Source organism: Ailuropoda melanoleuca, chromosome 6, assembly GCF_002007445.2.
Source record: "Ailuropoda melanoleuca isolate Jingjing chromosome 6, ASM200744v2, whole genome shotgun sequence".
Taxonomy (NCBI): domain Eukaryota; kingdom Metazoa; phylum Chordata; class Mammalia; order Carnivora; family Ursidae; genus Ailuropoda; species Ailuropoda melanoleuca.
Genome location: NC_048223.1, coordinates 95862699 through 95887391, shown reverse-complemented (window position 1 = coordinate 95887391; position 24693 = coordinate 95862699). Strand labels below are relative to the sequence as shown.

The following is a 24693-nucleotide window of genomic DNA, read 5'->3' as shown; positions in this document are numbered from 1 at the left end:
CCATGAACACTGAGGCAAGACCCTCCACCAGCAAAATACTACACCTTGCTAAAAGCTTAGATGATGGTTAGCATTTTTTAGCAATAAAACATATTTTAATTAAGGTATGTACATCTTTTTATACATAAAGCTATTGTACACTTAACAAATTCTAGTACAGTATAAACATAACTCATATATGCAATGGGAAACCAAACAATTCATCTGACTCATTTTACTGATATTTGCTTTATTGCAGTAGTCTGGAACCAAGCCCTCAATATCTCCAAGGTATGCCTGTATAGGTTTTGAGCTAGAATCAGAGTCTTGAATAATTTTAAAATCTAGCTTATAGATTATCAAGCATTATTATAGGTCATTATAAACTGGATAATTTTCTAATGCTCAAATTACCTAAATTACCTCCTTTTCCTTTTCAAAAGGGGGGTGCTACACTTTACCTTTCTGGTTTTCAGGGGCTTAGGACCTCAAAGGTGTTAAAGAATGGCTTGGGGCTTTGTAGTACATCCGCCACTTCTTAGGTAATCTCAGTTGTCTGTCATCAGGTTTCCAAATCATCCGATATAAATAGCTTTTTTTAAGTACTCCTCAACCATTTCCTTCCCTATTCTATTTCTGCTTTCCACCACCTTTATAAGAGGCACTTGCTATAATTAAGTGATTAACTGATTATAAACAGAAAAACAAAGCTGAGCACTATCATGCATCAATGAAGTTGAGGTAGTCTATAAATTTTGTTGATCTTCCTCCTTTGCTTATATGGAACTGCAAAATGCTTTTGTTTTTGTTAGCTTTTATGTGTTTGGTGAAGTAGCATCTCCACTATTTACTTTTCTGTACAACTGACCTAATTCTTCATTCTATTCTATAAATATTTAAGCTTTTGCTTTTTTCTGATCTACCTTTTAAGATTTTATGTCATTCAAATGTATTAAATCAGCTGCAAGCATATACCTGCTTTATATAGCCCTCTCTAATGAGGGCAGATAAGAGGAGAAGCTGGAGGTAATGGGTAACAAAAGAAAGAAATGTTACATGCGCCACCTTTACAAAATGACAATCAAGTTGCACAAACAAAACAAGAAATTGTAACAATCCACCAATAACACAAAAGGTTATATATATATATATCAGAATTTGAAATGCAACTGATCAGTCAAGAAGTAATACTACACCTGTTCTAGCAAAGCAATAGTATATCAATTTTACATATGTAAAATAATGTAACAATTATAACTTAATTAAGAAAATCTAAAACTTCCTAATACTTTACTTATATTAGTTTAAAGTGTATTATACCAGTTTATGAATATATGTCTTTAATAAAAATTAATACAAATTTTATTTTACTCATACAGTAATACTTCAGTTATTCAGAGGTCACATAAGCAGTTAATAAACAGGAAGGAAGGAAAGAGTCTCTGAATAGTCATAATATTGACATTATAGTTCACGCAATAAGCTGTAGTAAATTCTATAATGGAATGCTACACTGATTGAAAAGAAAAAAATTATAGCTAGATGCAATAACACAAATGAAATACCCCAAATTGTGTTGAGTGAAAGAAGTTAGACACACAAAAAGATGCATTCTGCATGATTCCGTTTAAATAGAGCTCAAAAACAGAAAATACTAATCAATGCTGTTAAAAGTCAGTACTGAAAAAAGAAGAGACAGTGGCTGGGAACAGGGATGAGGGAGGCTTCTACAATGCTATTAATGCTTTATTTCTTCATCTTGTAATTACATGAATGAATTCACCTTTTTTTTCAATTTAAAAGATTTTTTTGAGCAGTTTTAGATTCACAGCAAAATTAAGGAAAAGGTACAGAGATATCCTATACCCCTTGTCCCCACATCTGTAGTCTCCTCTGCTATCAAAATGGCCCACCAGAACGGTATATTTGTTATAATCAATGAATCTACATGGACACATCATTATCACCCAAAGTCCATAGTTTACATTATGGTTCAGTCTTGGTGCTGTATAGTCCACGGGCTTGGACAAATGTATAATGACATGTATCTACCATCAGAGTGTCATGCACAGTAGTTTCATTGCCCTAAAAACCCTCTGTGTGCCACCTATTCATCCTCCCCGCCACCAAACTGTGGTAACCACTGATCTTTTTACCGTCTCTATAGTTTTGCCTTTTCCAGGATATCACATAGTTTGAATCATATAATACACAGCCTTTTCAGACTGGCTTTTTTTTCACTTAGTAATATGGCATTCTTTAAAGTTCCTCCATGTATTTTCACAGCTTGATAGCTCACCGCTTTTTAGTACTGAACACTATTCCATTGTCTAGATACCATTATTTATCCATTCATTTACTGAAGGACATCTTGGTTGCCTCAAGTTTCAGCAATTAGGAAGAAAGCTACTATAAATGTGTTTGTGTAGACATAAGTTTTCCACTCATCTGGGTAAATAACAAGGAGTGTAACTGCTGGACTGTGTATGAATATGTTTAATTTTATAAGGAATTGCCAAACTGTCTTCCAAAGCAGCTGTACCATTTTGCATTCCCACAGCAACAAATGAGAGTTCCTGTTGCTCCACATCTTTGCTAGTGTCTGGTGGTGTTAATGTTTTGAATTTTAGCCATTCTCCTCGATTTAGTTTGCAATTCCCTAATAATACATGATACAAAACATCTTTTCAAATGCATACTTGCCATTTGTGTATCTTCTTTCGTGAGGTGTCTATTCAGGTCTTTTTCCCATTTTTAAATTGTGTTGTTCATTTTCTTATTGTTGGATTTTAAGAGTTCTTTGTATACACATTTTGAATAATAGTCTTTTATCTGGTCATGTCTTTTGAAAATATTTTCTCCCAGTGACTTGTCTTCCTACATTCTTTTGACAATGGCTTTCACAGAACATAAGTTTTTAATTTTAATAAAATACAGCCGATCAATTCTTCCATGGATTGTGCATCTAAAAAGTCACTGCCACCCAAGGTCATCCAGATTTTCTCCAATGTTAACTTAGGTCTATGACTGAGGTTAATTTAGAGTTAATTTTTGTGAATGGTGTAAGGTTTGTATCTAGATCCATTTCTTTGCAGGTAAACATCCAGTTGTTCTAACACCATTTTTTTTTAAATTTTAAGATTTTATTTATTTATTCGACAGAGACAGAGACAGCCAGTGAGAGAGGGAACACAAGCAGGGGGAGTGGGAGAGGAAGAAGCAGGCTCATAGCGGAAGAGCCTGATGTGGGGCTCGATCCCATAACGCCGAGATCACGCCCTGAGCCGAAGGCAGACGCTTAACCGCTGTGCCACCCAGGCGCCCCTCTAACACCATTTGTTGAAAAGACTCTGCTCTATTATATTGTCCTTGCCCCTTTGTCAATTATCAGTTGAATACATTTATGTGGGTCTATTTCTGGGCTCTCTATTCTGTTCCATTGATCTATATGTCTGTTTTTTGGCCAATAACACACTGTCTTTATGATAAATCTTAAAATCAAGTAGTGTCAGTCCTCCAACTTTGTTCTTCTCTTTTACTATCATGTTGCCTATTCAGGGTTTTTGCCTCTCCATTAAACTTTAGAATCAGTTTCTCAATATCCATAAAATAACTTACTGAGATTGTGATAAGGAATGCCTTGAATCTAAGCTCAAGTTGGGGGCACCTTGCAGGCTCAGTTGGTAGAGTACGTGACTCCTAATCTCAGGGTCATGAGTTCGAACCCCAAGTAGGGAGTAGAGTGTACTTACTTACTAACTAAATAAACAAACAAATAAGGTTCAAGTTGGGAAGAAATGACATCATGACAATATTGAGTCTGTTAACAATAAGAAAGGTATTAACTTTTGTACATTAACCTTGTATCTTGAAACCTTGCTATAGTTGGTAATTAAATTCCAGAAGAGTTTTTGTTTTATTCTTTTGGATTTTCTACATAGACAATCATGTCATTTGCAAACAAAGATAGTTTTATTTCCCCCTTCCCAATCAGCACATCTTTTATTTCCTTTTCTTATCTTACTGAACCAAGTAGGACTTCCACTATGATGCTGAAAAGGAATGGTGAGAGGGAACATTTTTGCCTTGTTGCTTAGTAGGAAAGCTTCCAATTTCTCACCATTAAGTATGATAGCTGTAGGATTTTTGTAGATATTCTTTATCAGGTTGAGGAAGTTCCTCTTGGGGCGCCTAGGTGGCTCAGTCATTAAGCAACTGCCTTCGGCTCAGGTCATGATCCCAGGGTCCTGGGATCGAGCCCCACATTGGGCTTCCTGCTCGGTGGGAAGCCCGCTTCTCCCTCTCCCACTCCCCCTGTTTGTGTTACCCCTCTTGATGTTTCTCTGTCAAATAAATAAATAATAAATCTTAAAAAAAAAAAAAAAAGGAAGTTCCTCTCTCTTCCTAGTTTACTGAGAGCTTTCTCATGAATGGGTGTTGAATTTTGTCAAATGCTTTTTCTGCATCTATTGATATGATCATGTTACTTTCTTTAGTTTACTGATGTGATGGACTATGTTAACTGGTTTTATTTTTTTTAATTTTTAAAAAAGATTTTACTTATTTGAGATAGAGAAAGAGCAAGAGATAGAGAGCACAAGCATGACCGGGGTGGGGGGGGCAGAGAAAGAGGGAGAGAGTCCAGTGTGGGGGTCCATTCCAGGACCCTGAGATCATGACCTGAGCTGAAGGCAGAAGCTGAACCACACAGGCGTCCCATATTAACTGGTTTTAAACAATTTTTTAATTGAAGTATAGTTGACACACAATGTTACATTAGTTTCAGCTGTATAACATAGTGATTCGACAAGTTCATACATTATGCTGTGTTCACCACAGTGTGGCTACCCACCATCTGTCACCATGCAATGGTATTATAATACCATTGGCTGTATTTCCCACGCTGTACCTTTCTTTTATCCCTGTGGCTTACTGATACGTTAACTGATTTTTAAATGCTGAACTAGCCTTACATACATGGGATAAATCCCACTTGGTCATGATGTAGAATTCCTTTTACAAGTGGTTGGATTCAATTTGATATTTTGTTGAGGACTTGTGCATCTATGTTCATGAGAGATATTAGTCTGTAGTTTCCTTTTCTTGTAATGTCTTTGTTTGGTTTGGGTATTAGGGTAATGCTGGACTTACAGAATGAATTTGGAAGTATTCCCTCTGCTTCTATGAGAAAGAGACTGTAGAGAACTGGTACAATATTTTCCTTAAATGTTTGGTAGGATTCATCACTAAACCCATCTGGGCCTGGTGCTCTTTCTGTTTTAGAAGGTTATTAATCATTGATTGAATTTAATAAATAAATACAGACCTATTCAGATTGTCTATTTCTTCTTGTGTGAGTTTTAGCAGATCTTGTCTTTCAAGAAACTGGTTTGTTTCATCTAGGTTATCAAATCTGGGGGCACAGAACTGTTAATAATCCTTTACTCTCCCTTTCTTCCTTGACCTACATGTTATTTAGAAGTGTGCTGTTTAATCACCAAGTATTTAGGGATTTTCTGGCTTAGCTTTCTGTTATTGATTCCTTATTTAATTCCACTGTGGTCTGAGAGCAGACACTATATCAGATTTCTATTCTTTCAAAATTTTTAAGGTATGTTTAGAATATGGCTCTCTTGGTGAATGTTCCATTCGAGCTTGAGAAGAATGTATATTCTGCTGTTGTTAAATGAAGCAGTCTATAGATGTCAATTATATCCAGGTAATCCATGGTGTTACTGAGTTCAACTATGTCCTTAGTGATTTTCTGTTTGCTGGATATGTCCATTTCTGACAGAGGAGTGTTGAAGTCTCCAACAATAACAATGGACTCATTCATTTCTCGTCGATGTTCTATCAGTTTTTGCCTCACATATTTTGACCCTCTGTTGCCAGGCACATGTACACTGTGGATTCTTACGTCTTCTTGGAGAATTGACACCTTTCCTCTCTTTATCCCTGATCACTTTCTTTGCTCTGAAGTCTGCTCTGTATTAATATAACCACCCACTTTTTTGATTAGTGTTAACATCATCTATCTTTCTCTACTTAGTTTTAATCTACATGTGTCTTATATTTAAAGTGGGTTTTGTAAACGGCATATAGTTGGGTCTTGTTTTACTGATCCATTCTGATAATCTCCGTCTTTCAATTAGTATTTTTAGGCAATTGATGTTTAAAGTGATTACTGATATAGCTGGATTAGTATTTACCATTATTTGTTACTGTTTTCTATTTGTTGCACTTGTTCTTTTTCCTACTTTTGTGTTTCACTCTTTTTCTGCCTTTTGTGATACTGAATATTTGTATGATTCCATTTTATTTCCTTTCTTAGCATATCAGTTATGTTTATTTTTTTTTTTTTTTTTTTTTTTTTTTTTTTTTTTTTTTTACTTTTTAGTGGTTGCCCTAGAGCTTCCAGTATACATTTATAATTATGCCAAGTTTACTTTCAAATAACACTATACCATTTCATGGGTAGTAAGAGTACCTTATTAACAACAAAATAATCCCAATTCCTCCCTCCCCTTGTATCATTGTTGTCGTTCATTTCTCTTCTACATAAACATACATAAGCATGCATATACTCACAAAGCACACATAATTGAATACATTATTACCATTTTGAACACACTGTTATCTATGACAGTAATTAAGAATACAAAAAATAAAAGTTTTCATTTTGCCTTCATTTACACTTTCTCTGATGCTCTTCCTTTCTTTATGTAGATCTGAGTTCCTGACCTAGATCATTTTATCTCTGAAGAAATTATTTTAACACTTCTTGTAAGGCAAGTCTACTGGCCAATGATGTCCTTAATTTTTGTTTGTCTGATAAAGTCTTTCTCCTTCACTTTTGAAGGATAATTTCACAGGATATAAAATTCTAGGTTGGTGGGTGTTTTTCTCTCAACACTTTAAATATTTCACTCCATTCTCTTCTTACTTACATGTTTTACAAAGATAAGTCAGATTAATTCTTATTTTTGTTAACTCTAGGTAAGGCATTTTTCCTTCTGGCTTCTTTCAGGATTCTTTATCTTTAATTTTGTGCAGTCTGAATATGATATGCCTAGGTGTGATTATTTTGGTATTTATCCTGCTTGGTGTTCTCTAAGGTTTTTGGATCCTTGGTTTAGTGTCTGATGTTAATTTGGGGGAAATTCTCAGTCAATACTGCAGCAAATATTGCTTCTGTCCCTCTTTCTTTCAAACATATTCCCATTCTGTATATGTTTACCTTTTGTAGTTGTCCCACAATTCTTGGATATTGTTTAATTTTTTTTTTCAGTTTTTTTTTTTCTCTTTGCCTCTCTGTTTTGGAAGTTTCTATTGACATATCCCCAAGCTCAAAGATTTTCTCCAGCTGTGTGTACTCTACTAATGAGTGCATCAAAGGCATTCTTCATTTCTGTTATATTGCTTTTGATCTCTAGCCTTTCTTTTCGATTCTTTCTTAGACTTTCCATCTCTCTGCTTACATTACCCATATGTTCTTTCATATTGTCTACATTATCCATTACATCCTTAGCATATTAATCATAATTTTTTAAAAATTCCCCATCTGATAATTCTAATATCCCTGACATAGCTGAATCTGATTCCAATAATTACTCTACCGCTTCAAACTGTGCTTTTTGCCTTTCAATCTTCCATGAAACTTTTTCTTGACAGCCAGACATGATGTAGTAAATGAAAGTAACTGCAGTAATGTGGTGGTAAGGTGTGAGGGGAGAGGAAGTGCTCTATAGTCATGATTAAGGTCACAGGTTTTTGCTTTTGTTTTGTTTTTTAATTTTTATCATTTAAGTATAGTTGACTGGTTGCAGTCTTTAAGTAAGCTTTGCTCCTTGGCTATAAAGTTCACAAGTGCTTCCTATTTCCACCCCTTTGGTGGAACAGGATGGCTACAGCAGCTGGAGTTGCATATTTCCCTTCCCCCAATCTGGTTAGGCTCNATCCCGGAACGCCGGGATCACGCCCTGAGCTGAAGGCGGTCGCTTTAACGACTGCGCCACCCAGGCGCCCCTGTTTTGTTTTTTAATTTTTATCATTTAAGTATAGTTGACTGGTTGCAGTCTTTAAGTAAGCTTTGCCCCTTGGCTATAAAGTTCACAAGTGCTTCCTATTTCCACCCCTTTGGTGGAACAGGATGGCTACAGCAGCTGGAGTTGCATATTTCCCTTCCCCCAATCTGGTTAGGCTCTGATAAAACCCCAGTAGTTCAGGCACTGGTACACAGTTTCTTTTGAGGTTAGATCTTGTTAAGAAGAATAGAATACTTGAAGAACAGAATGCTCTGGTGTATTTCGAAATGGTTCCTTTTCCTTCCCCAATGCTGGAAGCACAAGATTATTATTTTTTTTTTAAAGATTTTATTTATTTATTTGACAGAGATAGAGACAGCCAGTGAGAGAGGGAACACAAGTAGGGGGAATGGGAGAGGAAGAAGCAGGCTCATAGCGGAGGAGCCTGATGTGGGACTCGATCCCATAACGCCGGGATCACGCCCTGAGCCGAAGGCAGACGCTTATCCGCTGTGCCACCCAGGCGCCCCACAAGATTATTCTTAAATCTTCACTGCAAGAAGCTGGTAGAGCTCCAGGAGGGACAACTCACAAAAGTATGAGCCCCATCCAGATTGGGTCCCCTTTGAGTTTTAACTCCTTAACTTGTCTACACTGAGCCTCCAGCAATTCGTCAACTACGGTTCAGGTTTTCCAATACTGCTTCCTGTGGAAGCTTCTGCTCCATTAAGTTGTGGTTCTCTGTATTTTCCTGTCTCTCCAATTTGGGGGACAGCAGTTTGCCCTGTGATCTCATTTCTCTGACAGATCAAAGAAAGGTTGTTGATTTTTCAGTTTTCTCAGTTTTTTACTTGTCAGGACAGAGTGACAACTTACAAGCTCTTTGCATACCAGAATGGAAACTAGAAGTCTGTGTTTACCTCTTAATAATTAATTGAGCTATATATAACTTTTGCATTTATAAATTGTACATGCTTTATATATATATATAATATTTAATTTTAAAAGATTTTGTAAAAGTCCACATACCATGTCCTTGCTGTATAGGATGAGAATTTCAAACTCTTGATCAAAAACAACTTAACCACTGTCACTTTAACCATAATTCTAAAAAAAACTTTGCTACACAGTCATCAACAGATTTTAAAAAGGCAAATTAGAAAAAGAATCAGAAGCATATTCCTTCTAGGCACTTACAGTTGGAATCACTGCCAGGCCTCTTTAGAGTGGCAGGTTGGAAAAATTCCCTGGAGCAAAGCTAAAGACCTCTGATGCCAAAGAAAAAGAACTGGGCCATTTCTCTACTGTATAGATTAAAAAGGTCATGGTATTCCCATTTCCCCCCCTCCATTCTGATGCAAATCTTTTCAGTCAGAAGTCTTAAAGTAGCTCTCAGTGTGGGTCCAGGTTAATTTCAAAAAGCTGAGGTACTGCTTGAGGGTTGAACTAGTTACTTAACCTCTTTTGTATCACTCACAGATTTCGCAAAATGAAAGGCATGCTAACAAGAGAGTTTATATAATATTTCATAAAGTAAGCAAATGTTGTAAAAATCAAGCATTTTGTGTGTGCATCTGTGGTTTTTTGGAGGGGACACAAATGGAGGTGTCGGTAAGAGAACTGTTAAATGCTTATTTCCATAATCATTAGGCAACTAAATAGGAATATGTTTGCTAGGGTCACTGGACTGAAAAGAATTAGGCTAAAAGGTTAACTAAGCAATCCATGCTTATGTCTGTAATCAAGACTGTACCTTAATCAGCTCTGTGAAAGAGGTAACAGACTATTTCCTAAGAACGGAAATTCCCCCCAATCTCACTCAATAATTCACTTTAATATTGATTTAATAATTCTCACTGTTGAACTGCTTCCTTATATCATAGTTTAAGACAATTCCTCTTGAAACAGACAAAAGGTAGAAATGAGCACAGCTCTTATTCTTTATCATAAAACAGAAAGGGTTTCGTGAAAACAAGGATGCTCTACTATTTGTAGAGGCTGCACTTGATTACCTGATTTCCAAGAAAACCCAAGGGGTATTCTATAGCAACTGCAGTTTCAACTAAATATCTATAACTTAAGGGACCATTGCAATTATGAACCAGAGCTAACATTTCTAGACATTCCCTCCCAAAAGGCAGATTTGGGAAAGTATAGTTCCAAGACTCCTTAATCTAAAAGCATCATGTTCCAGTGTCTTGGTTCTTTGACTTATAAATGAAAAGAAAATTTGCTTGAAGATCCCTAGATATACCAGATGTAAAGGCAATGCATGTTTTAATGAAAGTACAGAGTAAGCTTGTTAAATTTAATGTTAACAGCTAAATATGCTTACAACTCCAGTCCTTAGTAAATCTCTTCTTGACAGTGTATGAGTAACACATGGATGTAAGGACAGAGAACAATAATGAAAAAGAAGAAAGAATGTATAAAATCTAATATAAAAGAAAAGAATTTGTCATTGGATTAGGAAAGTGTACAAAAACTTGTGGACTTTCCTCCCATGTTATAGTACTTATCACACCATGTTGTCAATGTCTTTTTATAGTTTTTTCTCCCATAAGCTTCTAAAGGGCAGGGATACATTTTTATATTCTCAACACCCAACAGAGTGCTCAGAGCATAGATGATGTACAACAAATGACACTATGCTAAGTATCCCCTTTAAACTTCATAATAATTGTAATGAGATAGGTAATACATTACTACTCAAATTTTATAGAAAAAAACCTGGGAAAACATTATAGTTGAAGAATGTGCCCAAATATTGCCCTTAATTACTGTACTATACTATCTGAATACATGAATGTCTGCTTTGTCAAGTTCCTTTCTCAGTTTTAATAACTAATTTTATCTATTTGCTCACTCAGATATCATCTGCATTTGTGCCTTATGCATCAGGATGACTATATGAGCTCAAGAATCACCAGAAAAACATAAGATTTGGGGACCAACCAGATAATTTTAGGAGCCAAGAGTCATTTCTGGACTTCACACTTTCGAAGTTTGGTTACTGTTGACATTAGCTATTTCTCAATACAAGTATACTGATTTTTTTAAATGTAAATGATTGTACTATAAATAAAGGAGACAAGGTGGATAATTTATAATATATCAAGAGCAAATACATGATAACTCTCTAATAAAAAACTTAGAAAGGGCTATGAGGTTGAACTAGCCAGCCTACGAGCACCTGGATGGCTCAAGTTGGTTAAGCATCTGCCTTCAGCTCAGGGCATGATCTCAGGGTCCTGGGATTGAGCCTTTTATCCGGCTCCCTGCTCAGGCTCCTGGCTCACCAGGGAGCCTCCTTCTCCCTCTGCTCCTCCCCCAGCTCGTGCTTTCTATCATATAAATAAATAAAATATTAAAAAAAATTAAACTAGCCAGCTTAGTTTAAAGATAAGAGATCAGTAAGTGGTTTATATTAATTTGATAAATCAACAAATGAAAAGGGATTTATATTACTAGACTATGCCAGGGTTTCATCTATATGACCCCAAATCAATAAAATTATAAAATGGTTTATAAAACAAATTAATGAAATTATTTAATCTTCCATTCTGCTTAAAACAAACATTAATTAATCTTTTGGGATATCGCAAAGTATTATATAAACAGAAATCTTTCCATTCAGAAAAAAGTAGGACTTTGGTAACATGTAATAAGGTAATATTTATTTTTCTTCAGGTCAGAGTTAATAAAGGATATAAAGCCAGTCTTACACTTATCTAATTTATCTTACATTTTTAATTTCCAAACACACACATGTATACACATTACATATAAAATTAATTATGGAACTGTGAGACATTAATGGAAATCCAATTAGGCTGATTAACAATACTGTAAGTCTTCAAAACATGAACAAAGTATAATATAGATGTAGAAAACCAATATATTTTTCTCCATTTTAGTGAGGATGTTAAAATGTCAAAAGGAAACTGACATCTATAGGCTTGTTGTTGACAATGATTATCTCTAATTTTCAATTGTTCAGAATATAATGGAATCAAGTATATGATAAAAATTGTCTTTAATTTTTAAAAGTTTGTTTACAGTAATGGAAATAAAAATTTTGGTCAGATTTTTACATACCTTAAACGTAGAAAGTCCATAAAGTCTTGCGGTATGAACAGTCTCTTGAGAAATGTTTGTAATGTTAGTTATAAAGTCCTCAAGGTATTTGCAAGCTTGTTCCAAGTGTGTTGTGTTTATGATGATCTGCACTAGCTAGAAAATATAAAATGGATCGTTAAAATATACATTACCTGTACACAAAATCATTTGATTTTTGAAAATGAATTATTACTTTCAGCAACTGTACCATTTCTGCATAATTATAGCTTTATAGGATACAACGGATTATCTGATTTCAAAAGCCTGCAGCAAATATTATGAATGCTAACATTTAAAAAAATAATCATGAATCTAACTGCCAAGTAACTTAGAATAACTCTCAAAAGTACTTTTCCAGGGGTGCTGGGTGGCACAGTGGTTAACCGTCTGCCTTCGGCTCAGGGCATGATCCCAGCGTTATGGGATTGAGCCCCACATCAGGCTCCTCTGCTGTGAGCCTGCTTCTTCCTCTCCCACTCCCCCTGTTTGTGTTCCCTCTCTCGCTGGCTGTCTCTATCTCTGTCGAATAAATAAATAAAAATCTTTTAAAAAAAAAAGTACTTTTCCAAATTTTACACACTTACCAACTAAAAAAATGAGAATTATCACTTTTCATATAAAGTCTGGCAATCATAAATCTACATATATATGTTCTAACATCTTCAACTATCGACCATTCTCCATGTAAACCCTTTCCCCTCACATGGCTTGATTTTACACTGACCAAACAATTTCACTTCTACTAATAATAAATTTAAAATAGATAGGGTGCCTGAGTGGCTCCGTCAGTTCGGTTAAGCGTTGGAGTCTTGATTTCGGCTCAGGTCATGATCTCAGGGTTGTGAGATCAAGCCCTGTGTAGGGCTCTGTGTTCAGCAGGGAATCTGCTAGAGATTCTCTCTCTTCCTCAGCCTCTTCCCCTCCCCCCACATGCCTGCACCTTCTCTCTCTCTCTCAAATAAATAAATAAACCTTTAAAAATAAAATAAATTTAAAAAATAAAACAGAAAGCTAGTTTTACAGGATGATGTTTAGCAATAACTTAATTCACATAGTTTTTTCCATATAATGAAAGATTTAGCTATTAAATATTTTTTTAACCTACCTCTGTCAATCCTATATGAGGTTTTCTAATAAGGTTCAGCAAACAGCTACTCAAAGTTCTGGTCAGCAGCAGATTTGTAGATTTTCTAAGCATATCATCTATTTCTGTTGAGCTAAAAATAAAGGTTGATTATTATTTCACTTTCCATAAAGGTACAGTTAACTTCCTAAATGATTTAACATAGTTTATTAAAATAATTTGCTCCACCTCATTATTTTATATCTTTAAATAAATTACCCAGATTCATTAGATCCCCAAATTCAATTCTGTCACAAAAGTGATATTTTCAACAAAGTAGAATGTTCATTTATGACATAAGTTAAATGTATTCCATTAGCCATTACAGTAAAACCATGGGGTACGTAGTATAAGGAAATAAAATTATTCTTAAATTATGACTCCACTGTGGGACACTTCCAAAGACACTTCAAATACAACTATAGCTAAAATTATTATTTTTTTTTAAAGATTTTATTTATTTATTCGACAGAGATAGAGACAGCCAGCGAGAAAGGGAACACAAGCAGGGGGAGTGGGAGAGGAAGAAGCAGGCTCACAGCAGAGGAGCCTGATGTGGGGCTCGATCCCATAACGCCGGGATCACGCCCTGAGCCGAAGGCAGACGCTTAACCGCTGTGCCACCCAGGCGCCCCTAAAATTATTTTTTAAATGCAAATTGATGTGAGCTCTTTGTAGGTATAATTAATTACTAGATTTAACTTTAATATAACTAAATTATCCATGTCCACTGAGATTTTTAAAAAAGATTCAAAGAAATAAACACTATTACCTTATGCTAGGTTTAATTTGGTGCAAAGAAAAAAAAGAAAACTCTATAATATTTCTTAACATTCTAAAGATTGCTAGGCTAGCACTGACAAGCTTTTTATTTTCTCCTAACTCCTAGGCCTTCAATTTAAGTAAACAACGACTTCTTCATATATATATTAATACATATAGCTTCATTATCAAAAGGGTTAAGCTGTCCTTAGACTAAGTTTTCTCATTCTCAGTGCTATTAACAGGAAGATACTTCTTTGTTGTGGGGCTGTCCTGTGCTTTAAAGGATGTTATTAATAGCGTTCCAGGCCTCTACCCACTAGATGCAAGTAGCACCCTTCCCCCTAAGTTGTGACAGCCCAAAGACATTGCCAAATGTACCTGGGGGCTCCAGGTGGAATTACTCCAGCTGCGAACCACTGCTACATGGACTAAAATTCTAGCATCTTTTCTCTTTCATTAAAACATTACACCTAATAATCTATGAAGCACAAATATTTACTAGTTTATATTTATTTTTTAATTGCAAATAGAGCAAGATTTGACAAAACACAGGTATTCTCACAACTACTCCAATGTTCTTTTTTCAGTATCTGCTAACCCTAACTCTCACAGACCTAAAAAAATATTTCTCTGATTCTTTACAACTAAAATCAAGATTTCCCAGACATACCAGTAGGGTTTCAGGGTTACTTGACATCAAACTCTGAGACAGAAAACTCTTTCTAATCTATTATCAGTGTCCTAGAATGATCAGTGTACTCACCCTGTTAAAAAAGCGGTGGCTGCCTTCTCCTCTGGTTTCTGACACACTCAAATTATGCTTAAAGACACCCTGAACAGCATTGTTCTCAGATGAAGTTATCCAGTATAGATAATGCCTTCTGTTTAATTTCCCTGAACTTCCTTGAATGCTGAGTCAATGCATACTTTTTTCTTGCATAAGTAAAAGCAGAGAAAGAAAACCTATCAGCACCTATGTCCTATTTGTGCTAACAACATTTACCTGACAATGACCAGTATTTCCCCCATCAGGTTTTTATCCTGACTGAGCAATTTTTTCCCATAACTCCTTGTCCTTTGAGCCTATAAACTTGTACTCTTCCTACATTTTAAAAAACATTTCATAATTAAATCTTAATTATAATAAATCTCTTAAAATATTTTATAGCTTAAACTCTTATGCAAACTGAAAATTTCTTATAGATCATATTAGGTCCTGATATTTCCTCTGTAACCAGATAGTTGAGACTCTGAAGTCTCTTCATGAATTCGTTTCATACTCCAGCCCTACTTTTATTCGTATATTAAAAGAAACCCAAACATTTGTACTAAAAAGCTCTGAAAGCATCTTCTGGTTCTAAAAATCAAACTCCAAAATATGTTTAAACATAATAAAATAGCTTTAAATCCAGAAAGTATTTTTCATAACTTTTTAATGACAAATAAAAAACAAAGGAACTCTAACAGCTCAATTTCAGGTTACAGATAAAAATTTTTAAAATAAAAATATATGTCAGAAACCTGATGATCTGCAATAAATTTAGACTTACGTATTTTTAAATTAACTATGCTGTGCTGTCTCTGTAGTCTGAACTGTCAATTCTATTAACAAAATGAAAATAGCCAATGTATTTAATAAAGCATAATTTTAAAAAATGTAAACATAGAAGTCTTCTTGAATGAATAACTTATGATCACAGAGAGTTTATTAGAATGACTAGATATTGAACTAACAAAAGTGACAAATATTTTCATCAAAGACAGAGGAAAAAAACCGACAATCTTTTCTGCTGTAGCATTAGTCCACAAAACTGACTTCCTAGAAGGCTAGGAGTTCATATACAGAAAGAGTCAGAACTGAGGTGCCAACTCCAGTTCTAGTAAGCCATTAGGGAGGCTTTAGGGAAAATTACACATATTATGACTAATGACTTTTATCTTTGGTGTTATAAATGCAATAGAAATATCAGATAACAATTAGATACCCAATGTCTCTCCTCTGTAAATAAAACAAAAGTTAATCCCAGACTGCTAAGTTTCTATACTTTCTACAGTTTAACAATATCTTAATTAGATATCAGTCCTATTTTCCAATAATCAACACTTAGATTCGGTAATAAAAATGTATTAGGACATGCAAATTGTATACACTACCAATTTAAAAAATGTTAAAGTAATCTACATTTTAAGTAAAAGATGAGGGGAACCAACATTATAGAGTCAACACTGCAGCTTCAAGAATAATTCTCAAATATAACATTTGAGCCAAGTTGTAGGATGACTATTAAAAAGGTACTTCCTGTTTCTCCCTTTCACGTGCATAGGTTTAGAACAGATAAATGCATGCATCACTGTTTTCAAAGATGACTTACTATAACCAGAATCTATTTGAGAGTATTTAAACAAATTCAAGTCCACCCAAAGGCAGGTCAAATTGTTAACTTCCCCTTCTAATTATTCACAAGTACAGGTTAATATCAGGCTCTTAAATACTTCTTGTTTATGTTCCTTCCTCTTCATCACCACTGATTCTATTTCAGTCTTTCTTTATCTCCCTTCCTGAACCACTGCCTTCATCAGTTCAACATGACTATTTTTTTTTAAGATTTTATTTATTTACTTACTTATTTATTTATTTATTTATTCATTTATTTGACACAGAGAGAGACAGCCAGCGAGAGAGAGAACACAAGCAGGGGAAGTGGGAGAGGAAGAAGCAGGCTCCTAGCTTGATGTGGGGCTCAATCCCAGAACACTGGGATCACGCCCTGAGCTGAAGGCAGGTGCTTAACGACTGCACCACCCAGGCGCCCCTCAACATGACTATCTTTTTAATCCCCCTCCAATCTATCATCCACAATGAGGTCAGAGTAAACTTTCTAGAATGTAACTCTAATAATGTCATTCCTTACTTAAAAATTCTCAACAATTCCCTGATGCTTACAAAATAAAATATAAACACTCCAAGCTCTAGTCTCACGTCTAACATTGTAGTACCCCATCCTCTCTGAAGTAACTACGTGCTTACCATATGCCAGGCACTATACTGAGTGCTTTATAGACCTGCACTACCTCATTTAATTCTTACAACGACCCTATGAATTCATTCATTCATTTTACAGATGAGCAAACTGCAATTTAAACAAATTAAGTGACTTGCCCAACGTCCTACTAGAACTAGTGAGTGCCATCATCAAAACTCAAACTAAGGTCTAAGTCTGAAGTCTGTATTCTTAACCACTGTTATTATATTGCCTCTGTCCAAATCAAATGTTAAATGAAAAACAAGACAGGCATAAATTACCTGTGGCTCTCAGACAATTTGAGTTCCGCTACTGAAAACTACCACTGTAGTAATTTATTTGTTTTCAGTTAACACACTCCTATTTATCCATTGGTTTTCAAATGCTAGATTATATGGTGTGTACCATGTTGTGCAGTACAGAGAATTTTATGATTAAAGTTAAACGCTAATGTCTTTGAAATATATCTTTAGAGACTTTGGTATAAGAGGTGGTACAATGAAGCTTAAAGAGCTTAATGCAGTGGTTCTTCAAGTGTAGAGTGCATCAGAATTACCCAGAGGACTTGGTAAAACCCAGGGCCCAACCCTCAGAGTTTCTAATTCTGTAGGTCTGAGGTGGCATTTCTAACAATTTCCCATGTGACGCTAATGCTGCTGGTCTGGGGACTACACTTTGAGAATCACTGGCTTGTGAGAAACACATAGCACAGCAGATGCCATGCATTAGGTATTTATCTTCCTTTCTTTTCCTTTCCTCTCCAACTCATACATTATTCAGGAACAAAAATTAAGAAATCTTTTAAAGCATCTCTCTATTTGCAAGGAAAAAGCAGTGTTAAGACCTAAAATAAGATAATTCTTTTACCCTGGCAGAACACACATTTCTTCCTCCATTTATTTATATGCTCTTTAAATCCAAAATAGTGGTAGGTTACAATAAGAGACACAGATACAATAAAATAAAATAAAAACAACTACTGTTATTCTGTTTCAGCTTGAAAAATAAACCACTGTTACACCTGAACTGCCTTCATGCCTTTCTTATGACTTAAAATTCAGAAGAGTTTCACTGAAAGGTATTTCCTGGTATTCAGTATACAAATTCAGAAGAATGAAATTCAGAGAGGGAGACTATGAAAGCCAGCTTCACCACTTTCTCCTCCAGAGCGTATTCACAATTAGAAATATATCATGTGACTATAATGCAGGGTCCATTTGGTAGCTGGAACAAGAGTGGCATAAAGATTAATGTTCTAACATTAAGTGGTAGTTTCTTAAAGGCCAGACACTTCCATTGATATGGGAGTCAGAAGACCTGTTCCTTCAACCCAGCTCTCAAACTAACTAGCTGGGTCATTCTGGATGACGTAGCCTCTCTGAGCCTCAGTTTCCTTGTTAGCAAAACAGGGATAATATCACATTTATCACGTTTCCCAACTCCATAAACGTAGGTTATTACTTTCATCACACCAGATAAATGGTATTCTCTCGTCTAAAATCAAGTTCGCTACTGCTATTAACAATTGCTATACTGCTCTCTGTTACTGAATATGATGCCAATTTGCTATAACATTCTTTAATTCCACTGAATTTTTTGAATCCTCACTTTAAACCTAATTAAGGAAAAACAAAACTATAAAGAATATCAGTTTTTTGACAAGTGAATGACACAAAGTAGGGATATTATCTAGTTATTGGTAACCTGAGCAATAGAAAAACTAAAATAAATAAATAAGATCTAAACAACTAAAAAAAAAAAAAGGAAAAAAAAAAAGAAGGAATATTGGAAAACAAACTTAACAACAAATGCAAGGTGTGAACCTTATTTGGACCCTAATTCAAATATACCAACTCCAGCAGCCCAGGTGTCGGTTGATAGATAAACAGGTGAAGAAGTGGTTGTGTATATGTGTATGTGTGTGTGTGTGTGTGTGTGTGTGTGTGTGTGCATACAACAGAATATTATTCAGCCATAAAAAAGGAATGAAATCTTGTCATTTGCAACAGTATGGCTGGAGCTACAGACTATAAGGCTAAGTGAAGTAAGTCAGAGAAAGACAAATATCATGTGATTTCACTCATATGTGGGATTTAAGAAACAAAACAAACGAGCAAAGGAAAAAAAAAGAGAGAGCAAGAACAAACTGATGGCTATCAGAGAGGGGATGGGTGAAATAGGTGAAGGGGATTAAAGAGTATACTTATAATGAGTACTAAGTAATGTATAGAACTACTGAATCACTACATTGTACATCTGAAACTAATACAACACTGTATTAACTATACTGGAATTAAAATTAAAAACTTAATAAAAAATTCTACAAAGAGTAACAGTAGCAAACTGTTATTAGCAAACAAACNTGTGTTCCCTCTCTCGCTGGCTGTCTCTATCTCTGTCGAATAAATAAATAAAACCTTTAAAAAAAATAAAAAAAAAAAAATAAATAAAAAAAAATAAAAAATTAAAAACTTAATAAAAAATTCTACAAAGAGTAACAGTAGCAAACTGTTATTAGCAAACAAACATACCAATGGTAAAAAGACATCTTGGGGACAATCAAGAATATAGCGTTATGGACTAGGGAATTGATATCATGGAATAGTGTTAATTTTGTCAAGCGTGATGGTTAAATAACGAAATGCCTTTATTTTTTTAGAAACACATACTGTTTCTAGGGGTAAAATGTCATTATTTCTGGAATTTGCTTTTTAAAATACTTAGCAAAGGGGTGCCTGGATGGCTCAGTTGGTTATGTCCAACTCTTGGTTTCGGCTCAGGTCATGATCTCAGGGTCATGAGATGGGCCCCACATAGGGTTCCACGCTGAACAGAGTCTGCTTGGGATTCTCTCCCTCTCCCTTTGCCCATTGGGTGTGTGTGCTCTTTCTCAAATAAATAAATAAAATATTTTTAAAAAATAAAATAAGCAAAAAAAAATTAAGAAAATAGGGCAAAATGTTTGTTATTGTTACAGATGCTGAGAACACAGGAGTTTCCAATCTCTATTTTTATGTAAGTTTGAATACTGACATTATAGAAAGTAAAAAAATATATAACATCAAATTTACAGCAACTTAACCCCAATGTTGCTAAAATATGTAAGCCTTTCCAATGAGACAATAATCCATTAAAGAATCAAGGCTTGAAAATCAAGTGTTAATGTTTTGTAAAAAGAGCTATGATAAAGATATATTTCTTATTAGTAAACTTACCTCCGGTGAAGTGACTCTGAAAATTTCAGGCTAGCGTAAATAAATTCTTTAACTTGAATATAAATATGAGGCACTGACTGAGACATGGGAAATTTCTTTGGGAAAGATTGCTGTAGAAAGAAAAACAAAGTTAATATTGCTTTTGAAATTTTAGAAAAAGATATTCTAATCACCTAAAAATATAAAAAAAATCACTTTCATGTTTGAATAGGAAATAAAAGCATCTCAAAGTCTTTTATATTTCTGTTATGCTTGAGATTTTTTAAAAAACCAAAATATTTTTTTAAGATTTTATTTATGTATTTATTTATTTATTGAGATAGAAAGAGAATGAGTGGGGAAGAGGGGCAGAGGGAGATAGAGAGAGAAGCAGACTCACTGCTGAGCAGGGAGCCCAATATAGGGCTTGATCCCAGAACCTGGAGATCATGACCTGAGCCAAAGGCAGACAATTAACCAACTGAGCCACCTACGTGCCCCAAACCAAAATATTTCTGAAGAAAATAAAGTGGCAATTGACCTGTCTCTTAAATCATATAATCAGACTTCTAAGAAGCAGAGAAAGCATATATCAACACCACTGTATATTCTGAGGGTAAGTATCCTGCAAAAGATGCCTAGCTGTCTGTTGATTTGCATTCATAATACAAGAGTCAGGTTGGCCATGAAAGTTATGGGCCCTCTTCCTGGCTCAGTATCATCAATTAATTCTAAAGATTCCCCTTCAATGAAGGCTTGACATCAATTCAACGAAACATCCATTTCATTCCATATCTCCTCTAGTACCTTACAGCAGCACAGCCAATGGTTTACAGGGTGCCTTTTGGCTAAACTGCTTTATCAGCCAACATCTATTAGCAAATTCTCAGTCTTTAAAAGGTAAATTCTCTCCAAGATTTTTACCCAAAACCCCTTTTTATACTTAATAAATTCTAATTTATACTTCTATCTTCATATTTGCTGCAATTTAGTTTAACCAGTGAAAGTACCCGCACTCACCAAGGTGTCTAATGACCTCTTAGATGTTAAATCCAATGGACTGTTCCAGCTCTCTTGTTACCTGATTTATCTGAAGTATCTGACACAGTTAGCTGCCTCCTGCTTCTTAAATGATCTCTCCTTCCTTGGCATCCATGCTCCAAACTGATTTTTCTCTTATTTCTTTATCTTCTCTGTACCTCTTCCTCTAGCCAACCCTTAAAATTATTGCTATGCCTCAGGGTTCTAGCCCATGTCTTCTCTTCTTACCACACATACTGTCCTTGGATGATCTCATCTAACCTCATGACTTCAATCACCTTGCAAGTACCAATATCTCCCAAATCTACAACTCCAGGCTACTCTCCTGAAGTCCAAATCCATATATCTAACTACCACTTAGACACTTCCATTTGGCTGTGACATTTGACAGATCTTTGCATATACTCAGTAGATCTAACAGTGAAATCATCCTTTCCTTTTAAATCTGCTCTTCCTGTGTTTCCTATCTTAGTGAATGCTACCATCCTTTAAGGCTGAAACCTGGTTATCATACTTGACCCCTCTATCTTCATCATCCCTCATATGCAAATAATCACCAACTCCTGTTGTTCTCCCCACCTAAACATCTCTTAAATCAAATTCCATGGCAGTGACTCCCACTGAGGTCACCAATCTCTCTTACCAAGATAACTGCAACAATCCCCTAGCTGGTCTTCCAGCCACTAGTCTTACTCTTCTCCAATCCATTTTCCACACATTAGCCAGATCTTTCTTCCTCCCTCCCTTCCTTCTTTATACTTTCTTCCTTCCTTCCTTGTACTTCACTTCCTTCCTTATACTTCCTACCTTGTATTTCCTTCCTTCCTTCCTTGTACTTTCTTCCATCTCCTGTACTTACTTACTCCCTTCCTTCCTTCCTCCCTTCCTTCCTTCCTTCTTTCTGTTCCTCTGTCTTTTCCTTCCTTTCTTTTTTTAGAGAGAAAGAGAAAGTGAGCAAGGAAGAGGTGGCCAAGGGAGAGAGAGAGAATCGTAAGCAGGCTCCATGCTCAGCCAGAGCCCGTCCCAGGGCTTGATCTCATGACCCTGAGATCATGACATGAGCTGAAATCAAGAGTCAGACGCTTCACTGACTGAACCACCCAGGCGCCCCCAGAGAGATCTTTCTTTTTTTTTTTAAAGATTTTATTTATTTATTTGACAGAGATAGAGACAGCCAGAGAGAGAGGGAACACAAGCAGGGGGAGTGGGAGAGGAAGAAGCAGGCTCATAGCGGAGGAGCCTGACATGGGGCCCGATCCCACAACACCGGGATCACGCCCTGAGCCGAAGGCAGACACTTAACCGCTGTGCCACCCAGGTGCCCCCAGAGAGATCTTTCTAAAGCACAAATCTGATTATGGTTTTACTGCTTACAACCCTGTTGTGACTTCTCAGTACCCCTCAGGATAAAGGCTGAACTCTCTAACACTGTTTAAAAGGGCTATTATAGTCTGGCCCTTTCTACTTCATCTTCATTTCTTGATCTTTGTCTCTTGTGCTTTATCAACCTTGCACTTCATACAACAGAATTAGAGCCTTTCTGCATGCTGCTTCCTCTATCTTAAGGCATGCCAAATTCTGTGAATTGTAATGTCCTGTTTATCCCTCACTTGACTATAAGCTCCTTGACAGCAGAGACCGAAAAACCACCAAATAGCACAGTGTCTACTATATAGCAGGTGAATGATAAATATTTGAATGAACAAAGGTATTCTTAGGTATCTCCAGCAGAAGGAAACTTAAACTGGCTGGTAATGAAAACATTCATATACAGCAGTGTATCTCCATAACTGGTAGGTTTAAACTTTCCAAATTTGGAGACTCATTCAGGAGTACTACAAAAACCAATCAAAAAGTTGCTATTCTTTAAGATCACCTGATAATAATGTAAGTGCTAACTCACCTCCAATTTATGCTCTACAGAATAATGAACCCAGTACCATTTGAAAGACATTTCAGCTTTAAGAATTTATTTTAATGACATTAAAGACAGTATGAATATGTTCTTGTTTTAGCCAAAGGGTTCTAATCAAATTAGCACAGTTATCTGCAAAAAGACAGATCTTTGCATATATGTTCAGTCTTACTACTTGTTTACATATAATTTACACTGAAAATATAACTAGAGTTGAGAGACAGTTTTACATCTTTTCTAATAGTTTTAATTGAAAATTATACTCAAATTAGGGGAAAAATGGAGTATATCCAATGATACCAAATTATACTAAATAATTTAATGAGATTTCTTTTTAAGTTTGCACATTTAAATTTTCCATGTAGCTTTTACTTCAACATTAGTTCTTCTTTTTAATAATATATGAACCAATGAATACAACTCCTAACAAGCTTAATCCTAAGAGGTACTACATATTTTTGGAAGCACCCTACAAAGTCAAACTTCCTTTTAACTATAAACCTATTTAGAATGATTTATTGTAATTAGAAAGGACATTAGAGATTATTTAGTTCAACCTTCTCATTTGACAGATGTGGCACAAATGTCCAAATAGGGTAAGTCATGTACCCATAATAAGTCACAGGCAGAGCTGGCATATGAACCTGGACCAAATCCAATGCTCTTAATACAGACGCTATAGCCTGAAAAAACTTATTACCAATAACTAAAATAAAATAAAACCAAGCTACAACATATAGAATGTAAAATATTCTGGTAGAATGTAGAATATTCTGGTCTCTTGTGTGTATTAGAATACAACTATTATGTATATGTAATGGCAGTCTTAGCTATAATCTAAAAGCTATTTTAATTGCATTTAATTACGTGGTCCTATATTTAGTGACTATTACACATAGTATTCCTAGTCCATGTATATAAAAAAAATTAAAATTTATAGTCACAGTTCACACAATTCATTCAAAATTCACTGTTGTTCTTCCTTGTGAAGAAATACAAATGTAGAGAAGAGTTGGAAAATAATAAAGAAAAGTAAAGAGGAAAAAAAAGAATAAAAAAGTGACAATAACAGAAAATACAATACCCTTTTCCCAGGAGAGCTGATTTTGCCCAGAGATACTGGATAGGTACAATTGTGTGCTTGTGTGCAGGTATGAACACACATATGCAATCATGTGTGTTCCCACAATACACTACATGCTGGCCTATTTTCTTTCTCTACCCTGGCTTTTGTTCAGACATCTTGACTCCAAAAATACATATTCCTACTTCAAGAAAAAAATCTGCAGTTGGCAATTGCCTTCATACACCTCTAATTTAACCAAGATAAACTTTCTGCAGAAGTATATTTCTAGAAAAGAAAACACAAAATAAGATCTTCCACAGTGATGAACATTTCAAATAAATTCTCCTCTCTTTCCCTAGAATATATTCTTATTTCTATAATCTACTTAACATTTACTTTATCTAATTTGGAATCCACATAATGTTACTAATACCTGTCCTGGGA

The 24693-nt window shown here is 35.3% G+C and overlaps 1 protein-coding gene across 3 annotated transcripts in view; it reads right to left on the bottom strand.

Annotated features, from left to right (window-relative positions):
- Nucleotides 1-24693, bottom strand: part of EXOC6 (exocyst complex component 6) — a 236130-nt gene that overhangs the window by 97150 nt on the left and 114287 nt on the right. For all 3 annotated transcript variants that reach the window (XM_019796276.2, XM_002916102.4, XM_034662963.1), the window contains exons 15-17: nt 20249-20358; nt 13228-13339; nt 12102-12236 (exon numbers count right to left, since the gene is read on the bottom strand). In XM_019796276.2, coding sequence (XP_019651835.2) covers nt 12102-12236; nt 13228-13339; nt 20249-20358 — 357 coding nt within the window. The remainder of the gene's footprint in view (nt 1-12101; nt 12237-13227; nt 13340-20248; nt 20359-24693) is intronic.